This window comes from Gloeophyllum trabeum (genome assembly GCF_000344685.1).
Source record: "Gloeophyllum trabeum ATCC 11539 unplaced genomic scaffold GLOTRscaffold_00004, whole genome shotgun sequence".
In the NCBI taxonomy this organism is placed as follows: Eukaryota; Fungi; Basidiomycota; class Agaricomycetes; order Gloeophyllales; family Gloeophyllaceae; genus Gloeophyllum; species Gloeophyllum trabeum.
The window spans coordinates 567,365-590,436 of NW_006920413.1; the positions used below are offsets into that span (position 1 = coordinate 567,365).

The window sequence follows — 23,072 nt, forward strand, 5'->3', positions numbered from 1 at the left end:
GCTGCTTCGCGATTGTGCAGACTCCTAGGGGTGCACTCTGGTGTCGCCGGTATACTGGATCCTGTTGACTTTGAGGCGCTCATACGTGTCCTGTCTCAGCCTTGCATTCGAGCCCAGCGCCGCCGCGAATTGGGGTGCTACGGGACGGGAGAAAGGCGCAGACAGCTAAAGCCACAACTGCGATTTTGCGGATACGCTTATGGACACTTGGATGAAGATGAAGGACGACTCGCATGCGTGGACCAGCCCGCAAGACTTGTCTGGGACCCACCAATGTCTGCGATGCTGTGGACCGGGAGCAGGCACAGGCAGATGCTGCTCCGATTTTGCGGTCACATTCATGGGCACCTCGGGTGAACATGAAGACAATTGGTATATGTGGTCCAGCCCCCAAGGCCCCTCTCCGCCTACCAATCTCTGCAGTATCACCCAACACCATTCTTTGGCGAGACATTGACAGATGGTTGGACACTCATGAATAGTGGCTATGCTAGGCGATATGTGACTGTCTCTCCGAGCCATCTCGGAGATCTCGCATCCTAATGAACAAGAGAGCGCACGAACGTGAACTGGAGGCTCTGTGTCTGGGGCGTCCCGTCCTGACCAGCCAGGGCCCCCGACCCACCGGTATCTTGGAGATATCGTGTCCAGCACCCTAACCACCTACCTACGCTGACGTGAATCTACCCAACCCAGACCTTGACTGAATCCTCCTTTACCCCAATCTTCATGAGGTGCAATGTGTTCTCTCAGACGTAGTGCACGATGGGTCTCGAATCGCCCCGGGTGGCTGTGCGATGGCTGTGTGACACGGTCGTCCTCAGCACTGCCAGTACTGTAAGCCGAACGCACTCTGTAAGTAGAGCCCAATCACTGGGGAGACGCAATCCTGGGTCGCGCGGCGAGTTATTTGGCTTTGTTTGTTCCCTAATAGCGAGTGTCACGAAAATGAGAACACGTAGATCACTTCACACTGCGAGAATCAGGCTAAGATATAGCTGAGAGAAATGCTCAGAAGGATGATTAAAATGTATCGGAAATGTTGGATTTCCGGTACTTTGCCTCTTTCCCTCCATATAGGGTGAAAAAGATATCTGTTTGACTAGTGTTTGAAGATACGATACATTTTCGAAGAATCCGAGTTTTCCGATACATCCAGATATGTCTTCAGAACATTTGGTACTAATGTCGCAAGAGCCAAAAATGACTCTAGGAAGCTGCATGCGCGTGGCGCATTTGAGTCACAACGCGCCTGAAATCAGCGCGTCTGGCTGTGTGACGTGTGTGACAACCGCGTTCTGGTGTCACACTGGAGGTCGCCTTTCCGCTCTCCAATGCACTAAAGACTGCACAGCTTCTCTCAGACTTGATATATAGCATTCTTGATATGGTTCCCTTCCCTTGCAGATATTTGGGTGTAATGAAGCATAATATCTCTGCCTACAGCCATAACAAGAAGTGTACCATCCCGAGTCATACATGCTAATTGGTTAAGTCTGCCTCAAGTCAGCTGAATAAAATAATAATACACCTTTCATGATGTATATGGGATCTCACAAGGTAATCTGTTGAGCATTGCAAGCACAATCAATGGGTGGTTGAGCATGGGAATTGAGGGAATAGGAAAGCTATGATGTACATCCTTATGTATAAGGGAAAAGATGCCATTACACATCCTCTGTATCCCAAAAAACCATTATATCATCCTACAAGAAATTCTAATCACTCTCCGATGTCATTACACGGCGAGTTGGGTCAAGGCGCACTTGTGCCAGTCTTCAGCCACAATCTGCTTACTAAGCGACTCGCGCCGTTGGCAGGCGTTGCGTCTCCCCACAATCACACTCTTCAGGCCTCAAGGAACACACATCCGCCGGAGAATCGGGAGTGTGTTCCTGATTGATTGCACTTTGGCACTCGCCTGAGATTCGGGAGTGCGTTCGTGATGGCACCTTTGCACTCGTTTAGGTGTTCCTCCCCTTGGGTGCATCGATGGGAGGCACGCTCTCAAAGGAACCATTTGTTGTCGTCTGTCTAACTTTCTGATCGTACTGCCACCGCTGGCGATATAACTTGGTCGCATTCAAGGTGACGACCTTGCATTCTAACCTTCGTATCTCTCCAGTTCTCTGATCGTCGTCGCCGGTATTCATTGCTCATCCATGACATCGACTTTAGATCTCGGATGTGACAACCATATAACGGCGCTCGCACCCGAGCTTTGGACTGAAATCTTCGAGACTGCCGCCTACGTCCCTGGAGCGCTGCAGTCCGAGTCGTATGACCCTTTTGGGCGCGTCATCCCTCTACCGCAGGACGAAGAAGTCGCTGCTGTAAAGCAAGCCAATAGCACGACGCAGTCCTTGACACTGGTATGCAAGCGTTGGCGGGAACTCGCCTCACCGATCCTGTATAGGATTGTTGTAGCAGAGGGCACTGAGGGGCTTCAACGCCTCCACAGGACCCTGGTGTCCGACTTCCAGACATCTGACGTCGGCCCGTCCCTCCGAGCAAGTGTCCGCAGATTCATCTGTGTTCTGGCTACGCCAGGGGACCCCCAACCACCCGACTTGAAGCTACTCGCAGAGCTAATCAATGCAATGCCTGCCCTCGTCATATTCAACTTATGGTCGGACAACAAGTACAGCATAATACTCTCTTCGAAAGATGTGCTGTCGGCCACGGCATCACGAGGGGAGACCCTCCGCGTCCTTCATTGGACACCTGGCTGTGAAGATGCTGCTGATGTAGAGGAGTGGAGGCAAATGTTATTGTCCCTGCCCAACCTCAGGATCCTTAGGCATGACTGGGGTCCTTATTTACCCGAACAGATATGCTTTCCTCCTTTGCGACTTCCACACTTGACATGCTCGTCCTGGGGCGACATTCAGTCTGCAGGCCGTCTGACACCGGAAGATGAATTGCCGGCACTACGAACCCTAGAATTTCGGACCCACTTGCCCAACGTCCCTTCTAGTATATGTGATAATATCACTTCACTATTGGTGCCAGCACTGGAGATTGATGTTAGGATGCATGTCAAGGAGCTACTTCGCAAATTACCCAACCTCGTCCACCTCGTGATGTGGTCCTCAGACTGGAGCTTTCTCCCCCGTGCGCTCTCTCTCCCGAGGATACAGAAATTGGGCCTTAGCGCGTGGAGAACAGAGCGAAGCAGTGACAGGGAGTACGAGGTTCTCTTTGAGACGTTGTTTTCCATCAGTGCACCAGAGCTGCGAGTGGTGCGGCTCATCGGTTGGAAGGAATGGTCAGCTCTTCCGCTTGTGGCCCCTCAAACGGTGTCTAGGTTTCAAGAGTTGGCACGGTCCCGTACTTTCAGGGTAGAAGATACGGACGGCAGGCTTTTGTCGGACCTATTGGGCCTCAAGTAGGGAATGCGAGAGAAGTTGGTGAGTCTCGTTTCCCTGTTTCGTCCATGTGCCATGCTACAACTATCTAGGGCGAGGGTCTCCCAACTCAAGCACGTTTTTATCGTGACTGTGCTACGAAGCGCACGGATGGGGCGCGAGCGCACTGCGAGTTACCCCAGTATTTCCCTCCTCATTGGCATGCCCAATTCCGTATTTGCTCTAAAGCATCCCTCCATTGCATCATTTCTTTGCGGACATACCCGGTATGTATTCCCCATGCACATTTCTCCACTTCAGCAAAGACTGCATATCTATTGGGTGTAAGCTAGCGACTATACTATGTGGTATTGTTGATTGTGAAGAAAAGATGCCACACTTAGGAGACTGCCTGCGAGTAGCCGATGAAAATGAACGGGAGAGGGGGCACTATAGCATTCCGAAACTGAAGGGTTACTGGCTCATGTGCGTCGCAGATGCGGAGCCCGAGACGCTGGAGGAATGAGGGAGAAACAAGATAGACCCGCTGAATGCGAAGACATTCTCCAGTCACTTTACGCTTCGCCAGAGAAGTCGCACAGCACATGAAAGGGTGGTGTCTGGGAGGTTTCAGAAGAAGTCTGCTGAGCTGCTATTCGTTCGTGGCGACAACCGTCGTCCCGGAATCACTCCCATGGCACCACTGGCCAGGTGTTCCGGAATGGAGTGCATTTAGAGCCCGGTCATCGGCTGTTGAAGTATGGACTTCGCGGTGACGCTGTTGGTCATTTAACTGCAGTGCAAAAAATAAGTCGTTGAGTACAGGTGGTCACGACCGCAGACCTGAGATACACTGGGATCGTCACCGAAGGTATTCAGAATAATGAGACCTGGTGTAAGACTGATCAAGCCCCTACAGATCAAGCAAAAGCCTGCCCTCCCTGTCCTCCACCCTGAAGGTGCGAGAGAAGGCGAGTTCATGGTACTGAGTCGGAGGTAAAAGATCCCAACTTCTTTGCCCAGTGGTCACCGCTAACGAATCGCATGAGCTAGAGATTGGGAGCGTTGAGGGAAAACAGGTTTTAAAATGTATGTGATGCTCGTGTCGTAAGTTTTGTTCCATTGTCCCAGGTCCGACCTCTCTAAGTTCGGAAGGGAGATCTCGGCTTGAAACGAATTGCCAACTGTCTGACCATGTGTTACTAACTGGACCAGTCTCGGGAGCACTGCGACCCTACTCTTAAGGCGATCTTTTGTAATTCGGAGGATGATGACCAACCGTGACAATGACATGATAGTCGTAGAGAACTGAGCCTCAAGTAGGAGATACAGCTCGAGCACCGAGCTCGTCTTCAGCTTTGAGGCGCCTCACTGTCCCATCGGAAGCCCATGATGAAGAGCGCAGTTGCGGCAAATGCACGGAGGCTGGGACATGTCCGTATGTCTAAGGACTCTCAAGCCGGACAGATGCGAAAGTATGTCTCTCCATTCACATGGATTAGTGTTTGCGGTACCGTTAGAGTTCAGTCCAGAACACGTAGGGCAGCATGCGATGCGAGAGCTGTGAGACAACTTCAAGAAATGCACTTGAGTCACTTCGCCCGATAGCCCAGAGATTGAATACGACAACAGATGAGATTGAACAACTGCGCCATACAGAGTTTGCAGTAGAGGACATGTGCTTTCCGTTTAATTGAGAGACCAAAACAGTCTTTTAGCGGCGTATTTTAATGTTGCGGTTTGTGGCAGGTACTTAGAAGGTCATGGACGAAGATTGCCGGAGCCTTGTCCGAGATCTACACCCGCCAGCTGAACAGAATGCCTTGTTCTCGTTGATGGCGCCACATCCCGAGCCTTGTTCAGTGTCCCCTTCGGGGTGACATACGAAAAAATTGGAACGATACAGAGAAGATTAGCATGGCCCCTGCACAAGGATGACACGCTTACCCAGAGTGGCAGCTCTACGGAGCTCAATATTTATGCTCTTTTCCCCCATTGTCCATCATTAAGTGGATACCGACAGCAAGTAATGTTCCTTGTCCGAGTCGGACTCTTGTGTATGTATTAACTGCACTGAAAATGGTCAACCCTAGAAGTGGTTCACTTTTTCTGCTTGTGTAAGGATAGCTTCTATTACACTTCTATCATTCTGTAGCAACTATCGGCACTAAACAGGTCTCCCCTACCCTAGTAGGCTATATGGCTCCGGATTGACGACTGAGTGCCATCCTCATTGTAGTTATGTACAGTGGACAAATGAGCATATATAGGTTGAGCTCTGCTCCAGAATGAAAGCGGAAGTATGTGTAGTGCGGTGTGTCCTGGAAGCGCGTAATGCGTGTACAACTAAATTACCCCAAGTTCATCAGGACTGCTCTAGGGTGGAGTTAGTCAAGAGCGGGGACTCCTCAGAATCAGACTTCGTGTCTAACAGAAGCCGTAATCCCGCAAGCCCATCGGCCAACTTCTTGGGAAACTTGTCGGGGTTGTAAGACCAGGGCACGCATGAGAAACCACGAGGACCTCCAGCCCGAGATCGTTTAGTAGAGTTACTCTCTCTCCCCACAGGTCGCGTCCACTTCATAACGAGTTCTCCTTCTCTCGGTTCCGTCATTGCGTCGGGTCCCGAATAGGCTGGATTTCGTCTCGGAGACGCGGTGAATCTAACGATCCGCAGCACAATGGTGCGCGTCCCTGCATGCTCAGGGAACGTGGAGCGCTCGAAGCGTAAAACAGCCGAGCCTCATCCGATCCTAAGGGGCAACTCCAAACGAGAAAACGAATCGCACATACCAAGGTATGGCGCATGGTACCTATGATTACTTCCAAGGCCAAGGAGCAGACAAAACAAGCCTGGCAGCTCTATCCATCCGGCGTTGTTCTGTTGATCTAAAATCCAGAGATAGATATGTGCATTGTCGAGGTTGACTTCAAATTCCTGGTTCAGTGACCTGATGAAAGGATGCTTCCCGTATGGTCGACAATACCCCCCCACAACCCTAGAACGCGTCTTCACGAGTTCTCTTACTCTATCCACGGACGTCTCCGGCACAAGGCCGTCACAGATGAGGAGCTCACGAAGGGCCTTGTAGGTTCGAAAGGAGAAGAGTCTGGCGAGGAGCAGGTGCCAGGGTCCACCGTCGGGCAGTAGAAGGTCCCGCCCTTCCTCAAAGTGGGACGGCTCGCTGAGAGCACGCAGTCTCAAGGTTGTTACGCCGGAAGGGTCGATGCAATCGGAGGGGGGGAGACGGCGGGGTCGAGGGTCCTAATAATATGGCTTCTCTGTTAAGATTGCGAAAAAAATGAAGAGTCTCCTTGCTTATAAAAGGAGTTCGTCAGCTTACTCCAGACCGAGTCCGCACAGCGGGCTGGGATACACTGCGCGGGGATGCCTTGGTGCTGGTGTTCCGCCGTCCGGTGTAAGCGCTAAGGTACACGCCTGGGATGGCAAGCCGCTGCAGAGCTCTGTATAGTCTTTCAGCGGCGCCATACGATCTCGTTGAGAGTCTTGAGGCTGAGTGCATTACTGCGGTGCGCAAACAACCTCGCCGCCACAGAACCAAATAAGTCCAAGCAATCAACCCAACTTTTCGCGTTCGACTTCGCTTCCTGGCGTGCAAGCTAGAGCGTCAGCGAAGGCGCTGTCCTCTGAATCTCCTTGCCGGGGTCTGCCACACCCAGCATGCATCTTTATAATCTCACCTTGCAACCGCCAACAGCCATCACTCAGGCCATCGTTGGAAATTTCTCCGGCGCGAGGCAGCAGGAAATCATTGTTTCGCATGGAACGCGACTGGAGCTGTTGCGACCTGACCCCCAGACTGGGAAGGTTGCCACTGTGATAGCATGCGACGTCTTTGGTTCGATACGCTCACTGGCTGCGTTCCGCCTGACTGGGGGTACCAAGGGTGAGCCCTTGTACGTATGCCTGCGTTTTTGCACGATTTACAGTGATTTTCTCAGATTATGCTATAGTAGGATCTGATTCTGGACGCATTGTCATTCTGGATTATGATCCCAAAACTAGTAGCTTCGTGAAACTGCATCAGGAGACTTATGGCAAGTCGGGCGCGCGCCGTATCGTCCCTGGCCAGTACTTGGCGGTCGACCCCAAAGGCCGGAGCGTCATGATCTCGGCCATAGAGAAAGCCAAATTGGTCTACATCCTGAACAGAGATGCCGCTGCGAACCTGACGATATCGTCTCCTTTGGAGGCCCATAAAAATGCCTCTATAATCCATCATATTGTGGGATTGGACGTCGGATTCGAGAACCCTACCTTTGCGGCGCTCGAGGTTGACTACAGCGAGTCCGACCAAGATCCTACAGGCGAAGCCTTCAATAACGCCGAGAAGGCGAGTTGATCACATCTGGCAGTGGGCTTCGGCTGATTTGACTTTCTCCAGCTACTCACCTACTATGAGCTTGATCTTGGGTTGAACCATGTTGTGCGAAAATGGAGTGCACCGACAGATCCTAGAGCGAATCTCCTCGTCCAAGTTCCTGGTGGCCAACTCGCGTCTAGTGACCGGTACGACGGGCCCTCCGGTGTTTTAGTCTGTTGCGAAGATCACATTATTTATCGGCATATGGACGCCCCTCAACACCGAGTGCCTATCCCTCGTAGACGGCATCCCTTGGAGGATCCCGACCGCGGCCTCATTATTGTGGCTGCTGTCATGCACAAAATGAAGGCATGTATTTGTTATACTCGGCTGACCTCTCTCGACTGACAATGTGTTCAGGGCGCTTTCTTTTTCCTGCTTCAGAGTGAAGAGGGTGACCTTTACAAGGTCACGATTGAGCACGAAGAGGAAGAGGTGAAGGCACTGAAAATTAAGTATTTCGACACTGTACCTGTTGCATCCAGTCTCTGTATTCTCAAGTCCGGTTTTCTCTTCGTCGCTTCTGAATTCGGTAACCAGTTGAGTATGTCCTTTCTGCCATGTCCACCCAGACCCTGACGCGCTTCTCAGCTATCTTTATCAATTCCAAAAGCTCGGTGATGATGATGACGAGCCCGAATTCAGCTCGACCTCCTACCCCTCCTTCGGCATGGATGATCCTACCCTGCCTCTCCGCCGGGCATACTTCAAGCCACATGCTCTGGATAACTTGGCCTTGGCTGACGAGCTCGAGTCTCTGGACCCGATTCTCGACGCGAAGGTGATGAACCTGTTGCCGAACTCAGATAGCCCCCAGATTTTCACCGCGTGCGGGAGAGGTGCTCGGAGCTCGCTCAGGATGCTGCGACACGGTCTCGAAGTTGAGGAAGTTGTCAGCTCGGACCTCCCTGGTATTCCCAATGCGGTGTGGACGACTAAGATCAAAGAAGATGGTAAGCCCTCTTCTCCTCGCAAAGTTCCCTTCATACTGATCTACGTATCAAGATTTATATGATTCATACATCATCTTGTCTTTCGTCAATGGTACCCTTGTTCTCTCAATAGGCGAAACCATCGAAGAAGTGCAAGATACCGGATTCCTTTCTTCTGCGCCGACATTGGCCGTCCAACAAATTGGAGAAGATGCTCTGCTTCAAGTCCATCCTCACGGTATCCGACATGTGCTTTCTGATCGACGGGTGAACGAGTGGCGTGCGCCCAGTGGCAAAACGATCGTTACAGCTACTACAAATAAGCGACAAGTTGTGGTGGCGTTGAGCTCGGCAGAGCTGGTCTACTTTGAGCTTGACTTGGAAGGCCAGCTCAACGAGTTCCAGGATCGTAAAGCAATGGGCAGTACGGTCCTCGCACTCAGTGTCGGAGAGGTGCCGGAAGGTCGTCAACGAACACCCTACCTGGTCAGTCTTCCTCGTGCTCCGACGCGCCGGTTTACTGATTATAGTTACGCTGGTTACAGGCTGTTGGCTGTGAGGATCAGACTGTCCGGATAATCTCCCTCGACCCGGAGAGCACGCTAGAGACCATCAGTCTACAAGCGCTGACGGCCCCGCCATCTGCGATATGTATCGCGGATATCCTCGACGCGAGCATAAACAAGTCGCATCCGACAACGTTCGTCAATATCGGTCTGCAGAATGGTGTGCTGCTTCGTACGGTACTGGATCCTGTCAACGGCCAACTCACGGACACACGGACACGGTATGTGCTCGCGATAGCTATCCTGCTCCGTTCTCATGACGTACAATTAGGTTCTTGGGTACACGACCAATCCGACTGTTGCGGATTCAGACGCAGAAGAATCCCGCTATCCTGGCGCTCTCCTCACGATCGTGGCTGAATTATACCCATCAGAACCTCATGCACTTCACGCCGCTCATCCTCGATACGCTGGATTATGCATGGAATTTCTCCGCGGAGCTGTGCCCTGAAGGGTTGATCGGTATTGCTGGAAGCACATTACGGTGAGTATCGATCCATTGGACCACCTTTCTGTGATGATCCCAAGGGAACGGAAAGCACCACGGTGCATGCCGATACCTTTTATAATACCAATTGTTCCTACTGAGGCTTCTCTACTACACACAACGCGCCATGTCGTTCACGAGCTGATTTGATACCTACAGAATATTCCAGATACCAAAGCTCGGGACGAAGTTAAAACAGGACTCCATCCCACTGGCATATACTCCTCGCAAGTTCATCTCGCACCCTACGAATCGGTACTTCTACCTTATCGAAGGCGACCATCGGTCCTACTCGGACGCGACGGCCACGAGTAAGCTGAATGAATTGGTAAGTGTGGCAGTTCAACCTGTGGTATATGTATAGAGCTTGACTTGCGTCGCCATCGCAGCGGAGTCAGGGAAAAATGATCGATGATGACATCGTCAATCTGCCACCTGAGACGTTTGGACGCGTTAAAGCCCCTGCGGGGCAGTGGGCGTCGAACATCAGGATTATCGATCCGGTTGATGTGCGTTGGTATTTGCTCCTTGATTATTATGTGCCCTGACAGCACTATCGTCATTCAGGCAAAGACAGTAAATGTGATACCGCTTGATAACAATGAGTCGGCGTTCTCGCTCGCTATCGTGCCCTTCGCGGCTCGGGGAGGAGAGCTGCATCTGGTGGTTGGGACTGCGCAGGACACGTTCTTGTCGCCACGGTCGTGTACCAGTGGTTTCTTGCGCACATACCGGTTTACAGATGATGGCACCGGGCTTGAGTTATTGCACAAGGTTCGTTCTGGTATCCATGACGAGACGGTTCATTCTAATCCTTGTTTCATCATAGACCGAGACGGACGACGTCCCGTTGGCTGTGATGCCGTTCCAGGGCAGGCTGGTGGCAGGTGTGGGCAAAGCTCTACGTATTTATGATATCGGCAAGAAGAAGCTTCTACGGAAAGTGGAGAATAAAGTGAGCGTGGTGCGCTGTTGAGCTACCAGGCAGCTGACATCCCCTCCAGGGCTTCGGCTCCGCGATTGTGAATTTGAATACACAAGGCTCCCGCATCTTGGTCGGTGACATGCAAGAGTCTATCTTCTTTGCAGTATACAAAGCACCCGAGAACAGACTCCTCATCTTCGCTGACGACACGCAGCCCAGATGGGTCACGGCGGCGTGCATGGTCGATTATACGACCGTTGCTGCCGGCGACAGATTCGGAAACGTCTTCGTGAACCGCCTAGACATGAAGGTGTCGGACCAGGTTGACGACGATCCCACCGGCGCTGGCATTTTGCACGAGAAGGGTATACTAATGGGTGCGCCGCACAAAACGAAGATGCTGTCCCACTTCCACGTCGGTGACCTTGTAACGTCGATACACAAGGTGTCGCTGGTTGCTGGAGGTCGTGAAGTCCTGCTCTATACCGGTCTCCACGGGACGGTCGGCATTCTCGTGCCCTTCGTGTCGAAGGAGGACGTGGACTTTATCTCGACGCTGGAGCAGCATATACGGTCTGAGCAGCCGAGTCTGGTCGGGCGAGACCAACTGGCGTGGAGAGGGTATTACGTGCCGGTGAAGGCGGTCGTGGATGGGGATCTGTGCGAGACGTTTGCGAGGTTGCCCGCGAGCAAGCAGAGCGCGATTGCGGGCGAGCTGGATAGGACGGTTGGGGAGGTGCTGAAGAAGCTGGAGCAGCTGAGGGTCACGGCGAGTGGGTTCTAGGCGAGGACGTTTGTACCAAAATGTATATCTATTATTTTTGTTGTTTTCGTAATTGCAAGTGCTTGCAAGTGTTTTGTGTCGCACGGCCTCGGAGGTCAAAAAGAGTTAGATGCGAATCGGAAAAGAAGCAGTGGTGGCTGTGCAATGCTATCGGGTACTTTAGATCGTGCCACAACTCTTCCAGTTGCCACACGCCAGTCGCGCGTTCACGCGTCTAACCCCTCTGCATTCCCTCGTTCCATCAATACAACAGAAACAAATGCTTTCCGTGCTGCTTCACCAGAAAGCAACAGGCTTGGCGAGCCTTCCGGACGACCTTATACTCTTGCTCATCAAGCTTATGGATATTGGCAGCATATTATCACTAAGGCTGGTAGGTGGCATCTTGTGCTCCTCACGAAGGAACCTTAATATGTCCAAGACCTGCAAACGTCTTCTCGGATTGACGAAGCTGCGCTGGGTTTGGACAGACGCGCTTCAGCGCCTCGTGTACGATAAAGGACTGCCACTTTCCGGCAAGAGAAGGGACATCAAGTCGTTTTCTTCGAGGGAAATCGAACCATTTGTGGTACACTCTACCAGATTTCACGAGAACTGGCTCTCTCAGTATCCTCAGGCTCGCAGATGCATCATGTTGTCTGCTGCGGCATCCTCCACCACCGAGACTCTCGAGACTAACTTCGCCGCAGTACATTTCGTTGCCGGGGAAGATGGCGAGTACCTTATTACTGTCTCAGGCTCGCAGTACAGGTCGACTGTCTCCTGCTGGGAAGTGCCCCTGCGTGGGTCCCAGGCGTTCTGTGTCGCACAGCTGGAGGATCAGGCCTCCCATTATCTCTTCGAGCTCGTGTGCAACGAGGATCCCGACAGTCAAGGCACGTTCTGTTTGCAAACCAACCTAGAAGTGTAAGGCATGCCCCTATCATATCTTTTGTGCTGGGTAACTGATATCCCTTATAGCCCGTCTTTGAGAGTATACTCCCTGGACAAGTTTCACGGACGCTTCGTCGCGCTATCCGTAGACGTGCCAGTCATTCCGGATGCCTCAGTTCTGCTACTTCGTGGGAACTTCATCCTATTCGACAACCTGCAAGTGTACGATTGGAAGATGGACCGCTTGCTGAGCCTCAGCATCAGCAGCGACGATCCCGATGTGGTACGCGTGTTCTGCTTGGCTGTGACATCGCATTGACTCACTATGGCACAGGAGGACCTGGTACTCGGTGCAAAATATATCAACGGATATTTCCTTATAGTGCGGCGCCACTCGGGCGTCCTCGTCAAAGCGCCGAACCCCACCTCACCGGCTGTTCAGGGCGACCCAGGCCTCATCATACACTGGGACTTCCACGCCATCCAGACCGCGATCTACGTCCAGGACCCATTCTACCGCGACCAGACCACCGGGTGGCCAAAGGTGCCCATCACCATCCTTCTGCGGGGCTTCGAGGTCATCAAGCAGGTCGATTTACTGGCCACAGTACCCAGCACCGCTGGGCCCTCTCGCGACACCAACGATACGCCCGAGGCCGGAGTCGCGCTGCACGTCATCAACAACAGGCTCATCCCCATCGTCCCCTCCCATGCGGAGATGCTCGTCGGACCGAGCGGCAAGGGCATCTGGCTCGAGACGCGCAACATCACGCGCAAGCACGCGACGTACCCCGCGCGCTGCATCGTCGGCTTCAGCGTCCGGCGCGAGCATGACGAGGAAGCGTGCGCGTCCGCGGCGTACCAGCCGCCGGGCAACGTAGTCGAGATGTGCAAGAGCGAGGTGTTCGTGCAGAGACTTGGGTCGTGCGAGCTTGCGAGGCGCCGTTATGGTTTGGGGTGTGTCGCATTCGAAGACACTGTCGGCCGGATAGCGTTTATCGGAAGGGATGGCACCCTTCAGATCCTAGACTACGCTTGAAGGATGGCGTCCTGTAGCACTGTATGAATTACAGACATGGCTGCCAATCCCGCAAGCTGTGCGTCTTGGTAGACGGAAGTGTATAATTGTTGTATCATCTCGAATTTGAACTGGCTGGCGCAAAGTCTAGTGCTTCCAACTGGCTATATAATTGTAGTGCAGCTGGTACGCATCGGTAGCCGAGCTGACAAGGCTTGTCCCACGTTATGAAAAATAGCGTTCCGGATTGCATTTTCCGGACCGGAATATTGTCTTGAGTATTTGACTGTATGGCACTCGGAGACAAAGCATCGACTGAGCATCCCAAGAATAAATAGCAAATAAAAATACACATCTACATCAAACGTGCTGACGGCAAGAAAATAGATTGATTACCCTCTGCTCGTGCCGTTCCTTATCCTTCCGGTTAGTAGTAGGATCTCGGACAGAGTATTCCAGGTAATCAGAGGAGGACCGTCTTTTTCGCGGCGCATGCCCAAGTCGATGGTAAATCCAGCCAGCTTTTCTTTCGGCTCTCCCTCAACACGATGCTGGCCATTCGTGACAGACGGTCGCTGCTTACTTAAGCCAGCTTCCGGGACAAGGAGGGACTTCGGGTGTGGATGCGGATGTCGTCTCGAAGCAGCAGAGATGCCAGGCAAAGGACGACCAGTCGTGGTTCGGACATTTTGTTGCGCGGTAGATACGATTCCAGACGATACGCTCCCCGGTTTTTTTCGGCCCTCCGCACCTTCGGAAGGCGCATCAGCTGCGCGAACTGGCATTGTCTGCACCCTCCGGTCGTCCGAGCTTTTCAGCGATTTATGTGGCGGCTGGATCTCTACCACAGACCCGTCACTGTCTCGTTTCCGCTTGCTTCTCGCCGGAATGGCGGAGCTGCCCCGCGCTCCTTCATTACCTTTTCGCATGAAACTTGGCACCACCCAGGCATCGGGGTCATGAGTTGACGTCCTGGTGTGAGACAGCACCTGCTCTGCACGGCCTCCCTTATGCTTCAAAGATTCCTGAACCGATGCCGGAGTGATGGCCCGTTTAAAGCTACTGGAAGATCTGGCCCGAGAAGCTTTTGAATCCCGGTCCGCATTCGAGGGCTTGGTGTCAATGAACACGTCCGGGCTCGAAGGCAAGATGGGGACATCTGACGACCGGGGAGGGGCGAATACCGGCGGCAACCCATCGCTCCTTTGCCGAACTCTCGAGATGCTAGGGCCACTCGTAGGCGGAGATATAGGGTGCTTGCTGAAGGACCGCTGAGATAGACGAGGCTACACATAGTGAGCTAACTATTTCGAATCATGAACAACCATGCTCACCTTTTGGCTTGCCTCACGTGCCAACGTAGCAAGGGTCTCCCGATCATCCGAAGAATAGCCATCATCTTCACGCCCAATGTGCGCATGGGGGGCTGCTGTGGGACGCTTACAATCGCGAGCGGGAACGTCTGGATGGTCTTCGATCGGCCCCTCGAGCTCCAGCTCCTCCGTCGCCTGAGGGTAGCCCATTCCATCGACGTCAGGAGACATCTCTTGTCGCACAGAAACTACTTCAGCCTGGACGTCGTTTCCTTCGGAATGGTGCTGACTATCGCGAGTCATCTCGGGCGAGGACCGGTCTCCCTCATAGCCACGGTCACCCCCCACCACACTGGCACCGTTGGGGGGAAGCACCTGAGCCGAGGGCGCGGCAATTCGCCCCCGGTCCAACCCAGCAAGAATATTGCTCTGCGATAACGAGGCAGCACCCTGCGACTGACTCTGCGATTGCGTAAACCTCATGGAACCACTACCAGATCCCGAAATGTCAGAGTTTGGCACGAGAATCCGCTCGGGACCCGAGGCATTGGGGTCGCGGGGGCGTGGCGGAACAGGGTAGGGCACTTTCCTTGCACCGTGCTTCGGGAACACTATCGAAGGCGGGATATTTGTAGAGGTCTCGCGGGCCTGTTGGGAGTTGGCCGAAGGGATTTGGGAAGTGGAATGCTCGGGGTGTGTGGCGAGTGTTTGAGAAGCAGCACTGGGAGAGAGACGGCGGAAGTCACTTCTAGGTGGGTTGGAGGGTAGCCAAATGGATGGAGAACCACGTCGCTGCTCGTCTGCCTGGGCTAAATGGCTGAACTCGAAAGTATGGTCAAGACCAGCGTTTGCCGCGAGTTCATCTTCTTGATTCTGCTCAGGACTGCCGTGCACAGACGGCGACCACTCCGATCGGGTGGGCGTGGTTGGTCGGCGGAAGGCGGCGTCAGTTCCATCAACTTCGACCTGAGAAGCGTCCGGCGGCGAGCTGGAACCTAAATCAAGTGCATGGCGTCGCTCTTCCCGAGCCCTATCAGTAAAAAGCATCGGATCATATGCGTTGTATTGGTCTCACTTGGTGGTGGCGTTCGACGGCGAGGGGAAGGGGCAGGGTCATCGACAGTGGGTTCCTCCCCCTGACGCTGACGCTGACTGGCACGGTCTGCCGTCGTGTTAGCTTCCTCAGTCAGTCTCTGAGAAATCTGTCCAATGGTAACTTCATTTGGCGGAGCCTTCAAGGCTGCTTTGACCGGATCGGGTACATATGCCCAACCGATGATATCTTCAGTATCAGCCGCCTTAATATACGACTGCCATCGACTTTAGTCAATATATGCGCCTTGATATACAAGATGAGATACGTACTTTCCAGCTACGTCTCCACAATTGCCCTACAGAAAGATCTGCTGTGCTGCGATGAGTGTTAAACGCCTCCCTTTTTGTTGTCGTTCGCGAAGATTCTTCCTTCTCCGCAGACTTGTGCTTCCGAGTGAGTATGTTATCAAGGGAGATCTTGACCCGACGGTCTTGAGCCTTCCCCTCTGCCCGGCCTTCCGGGGCCTCTTGCTCTTTCTCGATCTTCAGAATGTTCCTGCAGCACACCGTCTAGAATGGGGTTCGCAGAGGGAGTAGAGTGCAAATAATCCGGACTTACCCACCACCCCCATCCTGCTGCAGACCTTCCGTCCACCGTCTCACTTTATCAACCCCGCCCACGTCGCTCGGACTCCCCCACCGCGCCTCTGCCACGCTCCCAACCACCTCAATAAAGTCCACTTCGAGTGCTAGCCTGGCGTGCTTCGTCATTCCTTTGACATTGCCGCCCAAGGGGACGCGGCTGAAGAAGGGGCGGAAGTCTTTGATTTTGACAAGAGCGTTACGCTGCTCCGTCAGTCTCCTACCCTCCGGTCCCACTGCACTGTCAAAGCACCGCGTTTGCATAGGATTCGAATATTAAACCCCCCTTTTTTCAGGTTTCGCAGTACAGGCGGGACTCACGCTCGGTATGTGCGGAGTGCCTCCGCGTTGATTCGCACCGGGATTGTGTGCTCTTTGTCGGATACAACTCCCCATATACATGAGTCTTCAGTGTCTTGGTTGTAGGTAAGGAACTGCGTGCAGAATAAATACTAGTAGACATCGCTAGAGAGAACTTTAACGCACCTCAATCAACTGCACTTTCTTATTCTTTGAATATTTCGGCACGTTAGAGAGAAAGGCACCGTATGTTTCGCCAACTTCAGCGAGATATGCGTAGATCCACGGCGTACGGAGAGACTCGGACATGGTCGAAAGGCATGCGACCGACCAGCTGGGGTGTGGCTGAGAGTGAAACTCGATTGACGCGCTCGCGTTCGGTCACGAGCTGCGATGACAGTGACGTGACTTCCTTGAGGGCTGCAAGCACTGTGATTGGCCTGCTGAACTTAGTATGCCCGGCTGGTGGCATAAACTCTCTCTTGCCGATTCCTCAACCACTGTCATCTCAAGTCAAGAGGTAGCGTCGGAGATTCCTTATCCGGATGCCAGTTTCGCATGGTTCACCAGTCCGGTCAGCAGCAGAACCACCCACAAATGTCCCTACTAAGACCATGCCATGACTGCGAACTGAAGCTCAAGCAGTACATGGCCATCCAGTCAAGCTCAGCCAGCAGGCAGCAACGTATTCCCCGACAAATGTAGGGCATACAGTAGAATTATATAATCTTCCTCGTCTAGGGTCAAGCGGTATTATCGGTTACAGGGACATCAATAGAAACAGTCCTATCACCCGGGGCGCGGCTTGGCAGCTGTGTCTTCAGGTGATGTTGTATCGCTGTCGTATTAGCTTTGTCATCCACAAGGATCAATAGCAAGCCGAAAGCTTTGACAGAGTTGGCTTCCGAGGCCTAGTCTAAAACAGCATACTTCTTCAAGTGTCCCGGGATAGCATCCTCAAGTCCCTTCGCCTGCAGCCATTTTTTGGAGAACAGCCGACTCTGGTACCGGTACGCGCCATCGCAGAGAATGGTAGCCACGGTGGAACCTGCGGACCGTCAATTTCATTTCACGCAATTATAGGGAGGTGTCTGCTCACCTTTTCCCAGCTTCTGAGCCAGCTCGACGGCGGCGACCACATTCAGCGCCGAACTGGCACCAAGGTACAATCCCTCTGTGTCCAGCATCTCATACACCATAGCAATGGACTTCTCATCCGGGATATGCAGCGCGCCAGAGACATCATTGACAAAGGTGCCCAAGTTATTCGTGATACGACCCTGACCAATGCCTGATTTGGATCCTCAGTTGTGGTATCTTGGCTGCGATAAGCAGATCAACTCACCTTCTGTGATTGAACTGCCCGTCCGTTCCTTCAGCTTCCCCCCAGAGGTAATATAGCTATGCAGCACGCTCCCCGGCGGGTCCGCCAGCCACACCTGCGTCTTCCCGGCGCTCTTCTCCAACAGGTAGCGTCCAGTCCCCGCAAGCGTGCCACCCGTCCCCGTTGCGCATACGAACCCGTCTAACTTGCCCTCGGTCTGCTCCCAGATCTCGGGCCCGGTGGTTCTGTAGTGCGCTTCCGCATTCGCGGTGTTGTCGAACTGGTCCGTCCAGATCGCGTTGTCAAGCTCCCGTGCAAAGTCGCGCGCCTGGTGGTTGTAGTTCTTCGGGTTCTCGTACGCGACTGCCGGAACGGGGTACACCTCCGCGCCGAGCATGCGTAGGAGGTCGATCTTCTCTTGGCTCTGAGGACCATAGATGATGTCAATACGGATTTAGATGAGATGAACGGACGGGCTGATTTGACGCACCTGGGTGTTTGGCATGAAGATCACGCACTTGTACCCCCGTGCTCGGCACACATGCGCGAGCCCAATACCAGTATTCCCGGCGGTACCTTCAACAACGGTTCCTCCTGGTTTTATCCTTCCTTACCACACGAGGCAACTCCAGTAAGCCAACCAGCACTAGTTGACACACTGGTCTGCGTACCGTCCCCTCTTCTCCGCGTCCAAGACAATGCCTAGCGCAGCTCGGTCCTTGACGCTACCGCCTGGGTTCTGGAACTCCGCCTTGCCCAATATTCGACACCCCGTCTTTTCGGACAACGTCTTCAAATAAATCTAGGTTCATGTACACGGCTGGTCAGCACTGATCATGGTAGACGTGGAAGCTGAGCAGGACGTACAAGGGGCGTGTTCCCGACTGCTCCCGTAAAGCCATCCACTGGTCTTGACGTGAACGTCCTCTTGAAGATCTGTCGCCCGATCCCTGAAGACATGGTAGAGGAAGTGACCACCGGCAAGCAGCTGCGAGCAACATTAAAAGCCTCAGATTCATGCAAGGCGTCATCGTGAGCAGCAGATTCGCAATTTCTGCGGTTAGGTAATCACTGACATGCATTCCGAATTCGAAGTCCAGAACGACGTTGCATCAGCGAGTTTCAATGCTGATGCGGTACTCGTATATGTTACACCCATCCATTAATTATCGTAGATAAACCCTGGCAAGAATGTAGAGTAACCTGTACGGAGACGAAAGATAAGGGGGGAGGACGTATGGACGTTCAGTGTCCGTCATGCATAGGGGACGTCGTATGGGGCCATAAAGAGATCAGCAGACAAGTAGTATGGGTATCAACACAAGAGGGTAATTAGACTAGACAGACAGAGGCCGAAATCCAGGATGAGGGACATGGGGAACGAGATCAACGTATTTATTGCTGCCGCTTCTTCACGTTTTGAGATAGCCACTGGAGTCCCTCAAAGAGACCCTCGCCGGTGGTAGCGCAACTTTTAACTGCCGCATGAATGCTCCGAGACAAGGAAAGCAAGAAAGGTCACGCACCTTGGGTGGACATACCACGAGCGGTCCCGCATCCGGTGCAGACCAAGCTTCTCAGTGACCTCCGCCGGAGACATAGCTACGTATAACATCAATCTACACATTCCGAAACCAAACGTAAAATACTCACCACCCGGAAGATCCTGCTTATTCGCAAACACGAGCAACAAACAATCCTTCATCTCTCTATCGCTCAATATCCGGTGAAGCTCCTGTTTCGCCTCGTCTATCCTCTCCCTGTCTTGACTGTCCACCACGAACACGAGACCCTGCGTCCCGGTGTAGTAATGTCTCCATAGCGGCCGAATCTTATCTTGGCCACCGACGTCCCATACGTTGAATTTGACGTTCTTGTAAGTGACGGTCTCCACGTTGAAGCCAACTGCAAGCATTCCAGGAACGGGTGAGCAGAAATGTAAACACCAAGCGACACCTATACATACCGGTGGGGATCGTCGTCACGGACTGGTTGAGTTTGAGCTTGTACAGAATTGCTGCACATCTCCTTCAGCAACACGGGCGGTATCACCAAGAACTGAGCGCTCACTTGTCTTTCCAGCCGCATCCAAACCCAACATCAACAACCTCATCTCCTTATTGCCAAAAAGCTTCCCTGTGTACCAAAGTCAGCCCACGCCGGTTTCACCGAGGCTTGACGACACGGAACGCACCCAGAGCTTTCGAAAGGTTAGCGCCCATGATGGTTTATGCAGAACAGGTGAAGTAAAAGAGCGACGAGGGGGATGGGCGGCGAGGGGGCAAGGAAACACGTAGAGCTGGGAACGAAGTTGAAAGAACGTAGTCGGACCAGAATCTGGCGTTGTCTCAAGTCCACGTTCAACGGTCCAATATCGCCTTCGGAGGACCCGGGGCACCGAAGCGAGAGCCTACGGCAAACACCGGTATGGACTCCAGACACCTTTTTTCGGAGTCCACACCCACCTACATTATCAATATTTGCAAAAAGTCATCCGCTCAGGAATCACCTCTGGCCTGAATCAAGTTTGCCAAAATTCTGACGGACCCTCCATATATCAGCATACGAGTCTACGACATGATGGAACGTCTATACTCCATGATCATCGAAGGGTTAAGTTACATAAATACACACGCATCTGAACCAGCAAGAATAATCAGCCAGGCTCCCCATCATGACAGCAAAAATCGCAACGCACCAAAGCACGGCCGGGTATACACGAACGTCGGATATCACACATTATAATACATAGACCACTCTCCCCGCCCAAGCTAAGCCCGAGGCGACTCCAGCTGCGTCTGGCTGAACACCTTCAGCCACCCCTCCCCCATATCGCTTCGCAGCGCCTCTATCCGCGCGCGGAAGGCCTCGGCCTCCTTATGTGCGGCGTTCTCCCCGTCCTCATCCGACCCAGCCGGCGGCTCGTACACCGATGCAGAGACGCGACCGCGCCGTAGTGCGGACTTAGACTTCCCTGAGATGGTCGCAGACCGTCGCGTCTGCGTAGGTTCTGGTTCGGTAACAGGTGGAAGAGCGGAGGGGGTGGGTGGGGATGCGAGGAAGACAGTAGAGACGGGCCGGGAGACGTAGGACGTTTGCGAGCGACTATGGCGTGAGCGGGGAGGCGGACGGGAAGGTAAGGTCGTCAGAGGGTTTGCCGCTGGAGCATCTCCTTCTTGCCCCTCCTTGCCTTTATCGCCTCCTTCTGGACTGGCAAGATCTCGCGTCTGGACCGAAGCGAGAGCCTTGCCCTCTGACATAGTCCGTCCATGCCCATGCTTCCGCCCTTCAATGCCATGCTCACACTCGCCCTTCCCGTCCAGGTCCACAATCCTCTTATTCTTCTTCCGCCGATTCTTGCTCACTATCGCGGAAGACGCCGCGCCAAGATGCGGCGACGCAGTCTGCGACGACATCGATGACCCTACGGGAGACCGCACAGGACTCACGCTTGAGCCTTCCGCCCGTCTCGCAGGCGGGCTGAACGCGCTCCCGACAGGTACCACGGGGGGTGAGTACGCCGTGGAGACAGGCCGCGAGCTCGACATCTGGACTGGCGGTGGACTTGTCATGAAGGACTTCTCGTAGAGCCCCGGAGGGCTCCCATCGAGCATGATCTCCTTGCCCTCCTTCCAGAAGTACTCGAAACACTTCACTCGGTAGTTCTCCTCAATCTCGACAAGCGGGTTCCCCTCGACCCAGACCTGACTTATATTTGGGAGGGTCGCGAGCCGGCCGACCTCCGCGCTCTCTTCGATAAGGTTGTGCCTGAGGTCGACGCGCTCGAGCGCCATGAGACGTTCGAGTCCGCAAAGCGACTCCAACCTGTTGGACGCGAGGTTCAACGAGAGTACACTGCCCAGAACTTTGTAGATCCCGAGCACGGAGTCGATCATGTTATCGGAGAGGTTGAGTGAGCGGAGGTTGTACAGGGTCGACAACCCCTCTGGCACGGAAACGAGTAAGTTTGAAGAAAGGTCGAGGTGCATGAGAGACGTGAGGTAGGGCAGGGGTGCGGTAGGCAGGAATGTCAGCGCGTTATCGGCGAGACAGAGGTGCCGCAGGTTGGCCCATTTCGATGGGGCTAACTTGGGCGGCTGAGGATCACTCTGCTTCGGTGTTGAGGGCTCCTCTTCGTCCTCTTCGTCGTGCTCTGTCACAGACTCAGGTAACGACGTACTGTAAAACGACGTCTGTCTTGTCGGGCCCAGGTGCCGGCGCCGTGTCCGGTTAACCGTCCCTTCCGCCCTTGCCTGATCGTCCAGAACAGCATTGATGAAAACGTCTGATACGTCCTCCAAACCACTCCGTTTGATGGTCAAGCTCCACAAGCTCACCGCTAAACGATCCCACCCCAGCAGCGTCCTCGGGTCAATATCGACGCATTCCAAGCTCTGCAGGTTCTTGAACGCATAGAGTGGTAAGGCATTATCGTTCGGCGGCTCGTTCGCTAGTTCGGCTATGACCTTCGGACCCGGTGCGGTAAGGCACAAGGCGGGAAGCTTCGTGAACGCACTGTAGATGTACTTGAGCTCCGAGTCGAGCGACGGGGGCTCTGCCCGTCCCCACCACCCAGCACCGAGTGATAGTCGTGAGACAGCTGAGAGCGACGACCTGAAAGACGCAAGGGAGAGTGTCTCCGACTTGTCAGAGTTTGGGAATACATTGATATAGTTCATGGGCCGGCTTGCACCATCCACTTTGACGTCAAGCGAGCCTACATCCAGCCCAATCGCTTCCAGACGGATCAAGATGTAGAACAGGTGGTGAATGTCGAGAGTAAGGACCATCGGCTTCGCCGTCTGCTGAGAGCCATTGCCATCGAGCCCAAGCCAGGTGAGCGGGTTGAGAACGGATGATTCGGACGGACGTGGCGGTCGCCGTCGCAGGGGAAGCCCGCCCTGAGCCAGGTTGAGTTCATGTGTTCTGATGTATTTCGCGATGCGACGCAGGTAGTCGTCGCCGGGCTCGTGTTCCATTGCAAGCGTAGGCGTGCCCCACAGTGCTCTGGCGTTCTGGCAGGACGCCACCCGACCCGAGCGGCGCGTATCCGTGGGTACCGCGTGCAGAACGTGGCTAAGTTCTCGGAAGCAGTCTGGGCGTAGCGTGGCGCAGTGTGGCCCGAGCGAGTGAGAATTATA

The 23,072-nt window shown here is 53.7% G+C and overlaps 8 protein-coding genes across 8 annotated transcripts; 4 read left to right on the forward strand and 4 right to left on the reverse strand.

Annotated features, from left to right (window-relative positions):
- Window positions 1–2,162: 2,162 nt before the first annotated feature.
- GLOTRDRAFT_127338 (uncharacterized protein) lies at window positions 2,163–3,392 on the forward strand (the record flags this gene model as incomplete). The annotated part of the gene is made up of 1 exon (XM_007865938.1): window positions 2,163–3,392. The coding sequence occupies one exon, from the start codon at window positions 2,163–2,165 to the stop codon at window positions 3,390–3,392; it is 1,230 nt and encodes a 409-aa protein (XP_007864129.1).
- A 1,837-nt stretch (window positions 3,393–5,229) lies between these two features.
- GLOTRDRAFT_39250 (uncharacterized protein) lies at window positions 5,230–5,415 on the forward strand (the record flags this gene model as incomplete). Its single annotated transcript, XM_007865811.1, has 1 exon — window positions 5,230–5,415. A coding segment is annotated over one exon (186 nt), but the record flags the coding sequence as incomplete, so codon positions are not given.
- Window positions 5,416–6,991: 1,576 nt separating this feature from the next.
- GLOTRDRAFT_137408 (uncharacterized protein) lies at window positions 6,992–11,538 on the forward strand. Its single transcript, XM_007865939.1, has 13 exons — window positions 6,992–7,255; window positions 7,311–7,702; window positions 7,754–8,041; window positions 8,093–8,271; window positions 8,324–8,685; window positions 8,738–9,150; window positions 9,210–9,451; window positions 9,502–9,714; window positions 9,877–10,045; window positions 10,107–10,226; window positions 10,285–10,491; window positions 10,547–10,672; window positions 10,722–11,538. Exons 1-13 carry the CDS (start codon window positions 7,030–7,032, stop codon window positions 11,424–11,426), a joined length of 3,642 nt encoding a protein of 1,213 aa, XP_007864130.1. The 5' UTR covers window positions 6,992–7,029; the 3' UTR covers window positions 11,427–11,538.
- Window positions 11,539–12,057: 519 nt separating this feature from the next.
- On the forward strand, window positions 12,058–13,338 carry GLOTRDRAFT_127341 (uncharacterized protein; the record flags this gene model as incomplete). The annotated part of the gene is made up of 3 exons (XM_007865940.1): window positions 12,058–12,332; window positions 12,387–12,582; window positions 12,634–13,338. The coding sequence occupies 3 exons, from the start codon at window positions 12,058–12,060 to the stop codon at window positions 13,336–13,338; spliced, it is 1,176 nt and encodes a 391-aa protein (XP_007864131.1).
- A 371-nt stretch (window positions 13,339–13,709) lies between these two features.
- GLOTRDRAFT_120355 (uncharacterized protein) lies at window positions 13,710–16,916 on the reverse strand (the record flags this gene model as incomplete). The annotated part of the gene is made up of 7 exons (XM_007865941.1): window positions 13,710–14,588; window positions 14,652–15,625; window positions 15,706–15,940; window positions 15,996–16,221; window positions 16,285–16,548; window positions 16,629–16,741; window positions 16,794–16,916. 7 exons carry the CDS (start codon window positions 16,914–16,916, stop codon window positions 13,710–13,712), a joined length of 2,814 nt encoding a protein of 937 aa, XP_007864132.1.
- Window positions 16,917–17,297: 381 nt separating this feature from the next.
- On the reverse strand, window positions 17,298–18,966 carry GLOTRDRAFT_73413 (pyridoxal phosphate-dependent enzyme, beta subunit). The gene is made up of 6 exons (XM_007865942.1): window positions 18,799–18,966; window positions 18,603–18,733; window positions 18,422–18,536; window positions 17,953–18,355; window positions 17,707–17,898; window positions 17,298–17,655 (listed from the first exon to the last, which is right to left on the reverse strand). The coding sequence occupies exons 1-6, from the start codon at window positions 18,889–18,891 to the stop codon at window positions 17,519–17,521; spliced, it is 1,071 nt and encodes a 356-aa protein (XP_007864133.1). The 5' UTR covers window positions 18,892–18,966; the 3' UTR covers window positions 17,298–17,518.
- A 36-nt stretch (window positions 18,967–19,002) lies between these two features.
- GLOTRDRAFT_73416 (ADP-ribosylation factor 6) lies at window positions 19,003–20,293 on the reverse strand. Its single transcript, XM_007865943.1, has 6 exons — window positions 20,126–20,293; window positions 20,002–20,067; window positions 19,898–19,948; window positions 19,585–19,836; window positions 19,458–19,533; window positions 19,003–19,402 (listed from the first exon to the last, which is right to left on the reverse strand). The coding sequence occupies exons 1-6, from the start codon at window positions 20,151–20,153 to the stop codon at window positions 19,327–19,329; spliced, it is 549 nt and encodes a 182-aa protein (XP_007864134.1). The 5' UTR covers window positions 20,154–20,293; the 3' UTR covers window positions 19,003–19,326.
- A 203-nt stretch (window positions 20,294–20,496) lies between these two features.
- GLOTRDRAFT_115078 (uncharacterized protein) lies at window positions 20,497–22,910 on the reverse strand (the record flags this gene model as incomplete). The annotated part of the gene is made up of 2 exons (XM_007865944.1): window positions 20,497–20,569; window positions 20,630–22,910. The coding sequence occupies one exon, from the start codon at window positions 22,908–22,910 to the stop codon at window positions 20,703–20,705; it is 2,208 nt and encodes a 735-aa protein (XP_007864135.1). The 3' UTR covers window positions 20,497–20,569; window positions 20,630–20,702.
- Between the last annotated feature and the right edge of the window lie 162 nt (window positions 22,911–23,072).

Coding starts and splice junctions, on each gene's coding strand:
- GLOTRDRAFT_137408 (XM_007865939.1), top strand. CDS start 7,030: ATGCATCTTTATAATCTCACCTTGCAACCGCCAACAGCCATCACTCAG. Junction 7,256..7,310: donor CCTGACTGGGGGTACCAAGG/GTGAGCCCTTGT, acceptor TGATTTTCTCAG/ATTATGCTATAGTAGGATCT. Junction 10,227..10,284: donor GGATTATCGATCCGGTTGAT/GTGCGTTGGTAT, acceptor ATCGTCATTCAG/GCAAAGACAGTAAATGTGAT.
- GLOTRDRAFT_73413 (XM_007865942.1), bottom strand. CDS start 18,891: ATGTCTTCAGGGATCGGGCGACAGATCTTCAAGAGGACGTTCACGTCA. Junction 18,356..18,421: donor TCTTCATGCCAAACACCCAG/GTGCGTCAAATC, acceptor TATGGTCCTCAG/AGCCAAGAGAAGATCGACCT. Junction 17,656..17,706: donor GGCTCAGAAGCTGGGAAAAG/GTGAGCAGACAC, acceptor GACGGTCCGCAG/GTTCCACCGTGGCTACCATT.
- GLOTRDRAFT_73416 (XM_007865943.1), bottom strand. CDS start 20,153: ATGGGCGCTAACCTTTCGAAAGCTCTGG. Junction 20,068..20,125: donor TAACCTTTCGAAAGCTCTGG/GTGCGTTCCGTG, acceptor TTTGGTACACAG/GGAAGCTTTTTGGCAATAAG. Junction 19,534..19,584: donor TAAGCAGGATCTTCCGGGTG/GTGAGTATTTTA, acceptor TGTTATACGTAG/CTATGTCTCCGGCGGAGGTC.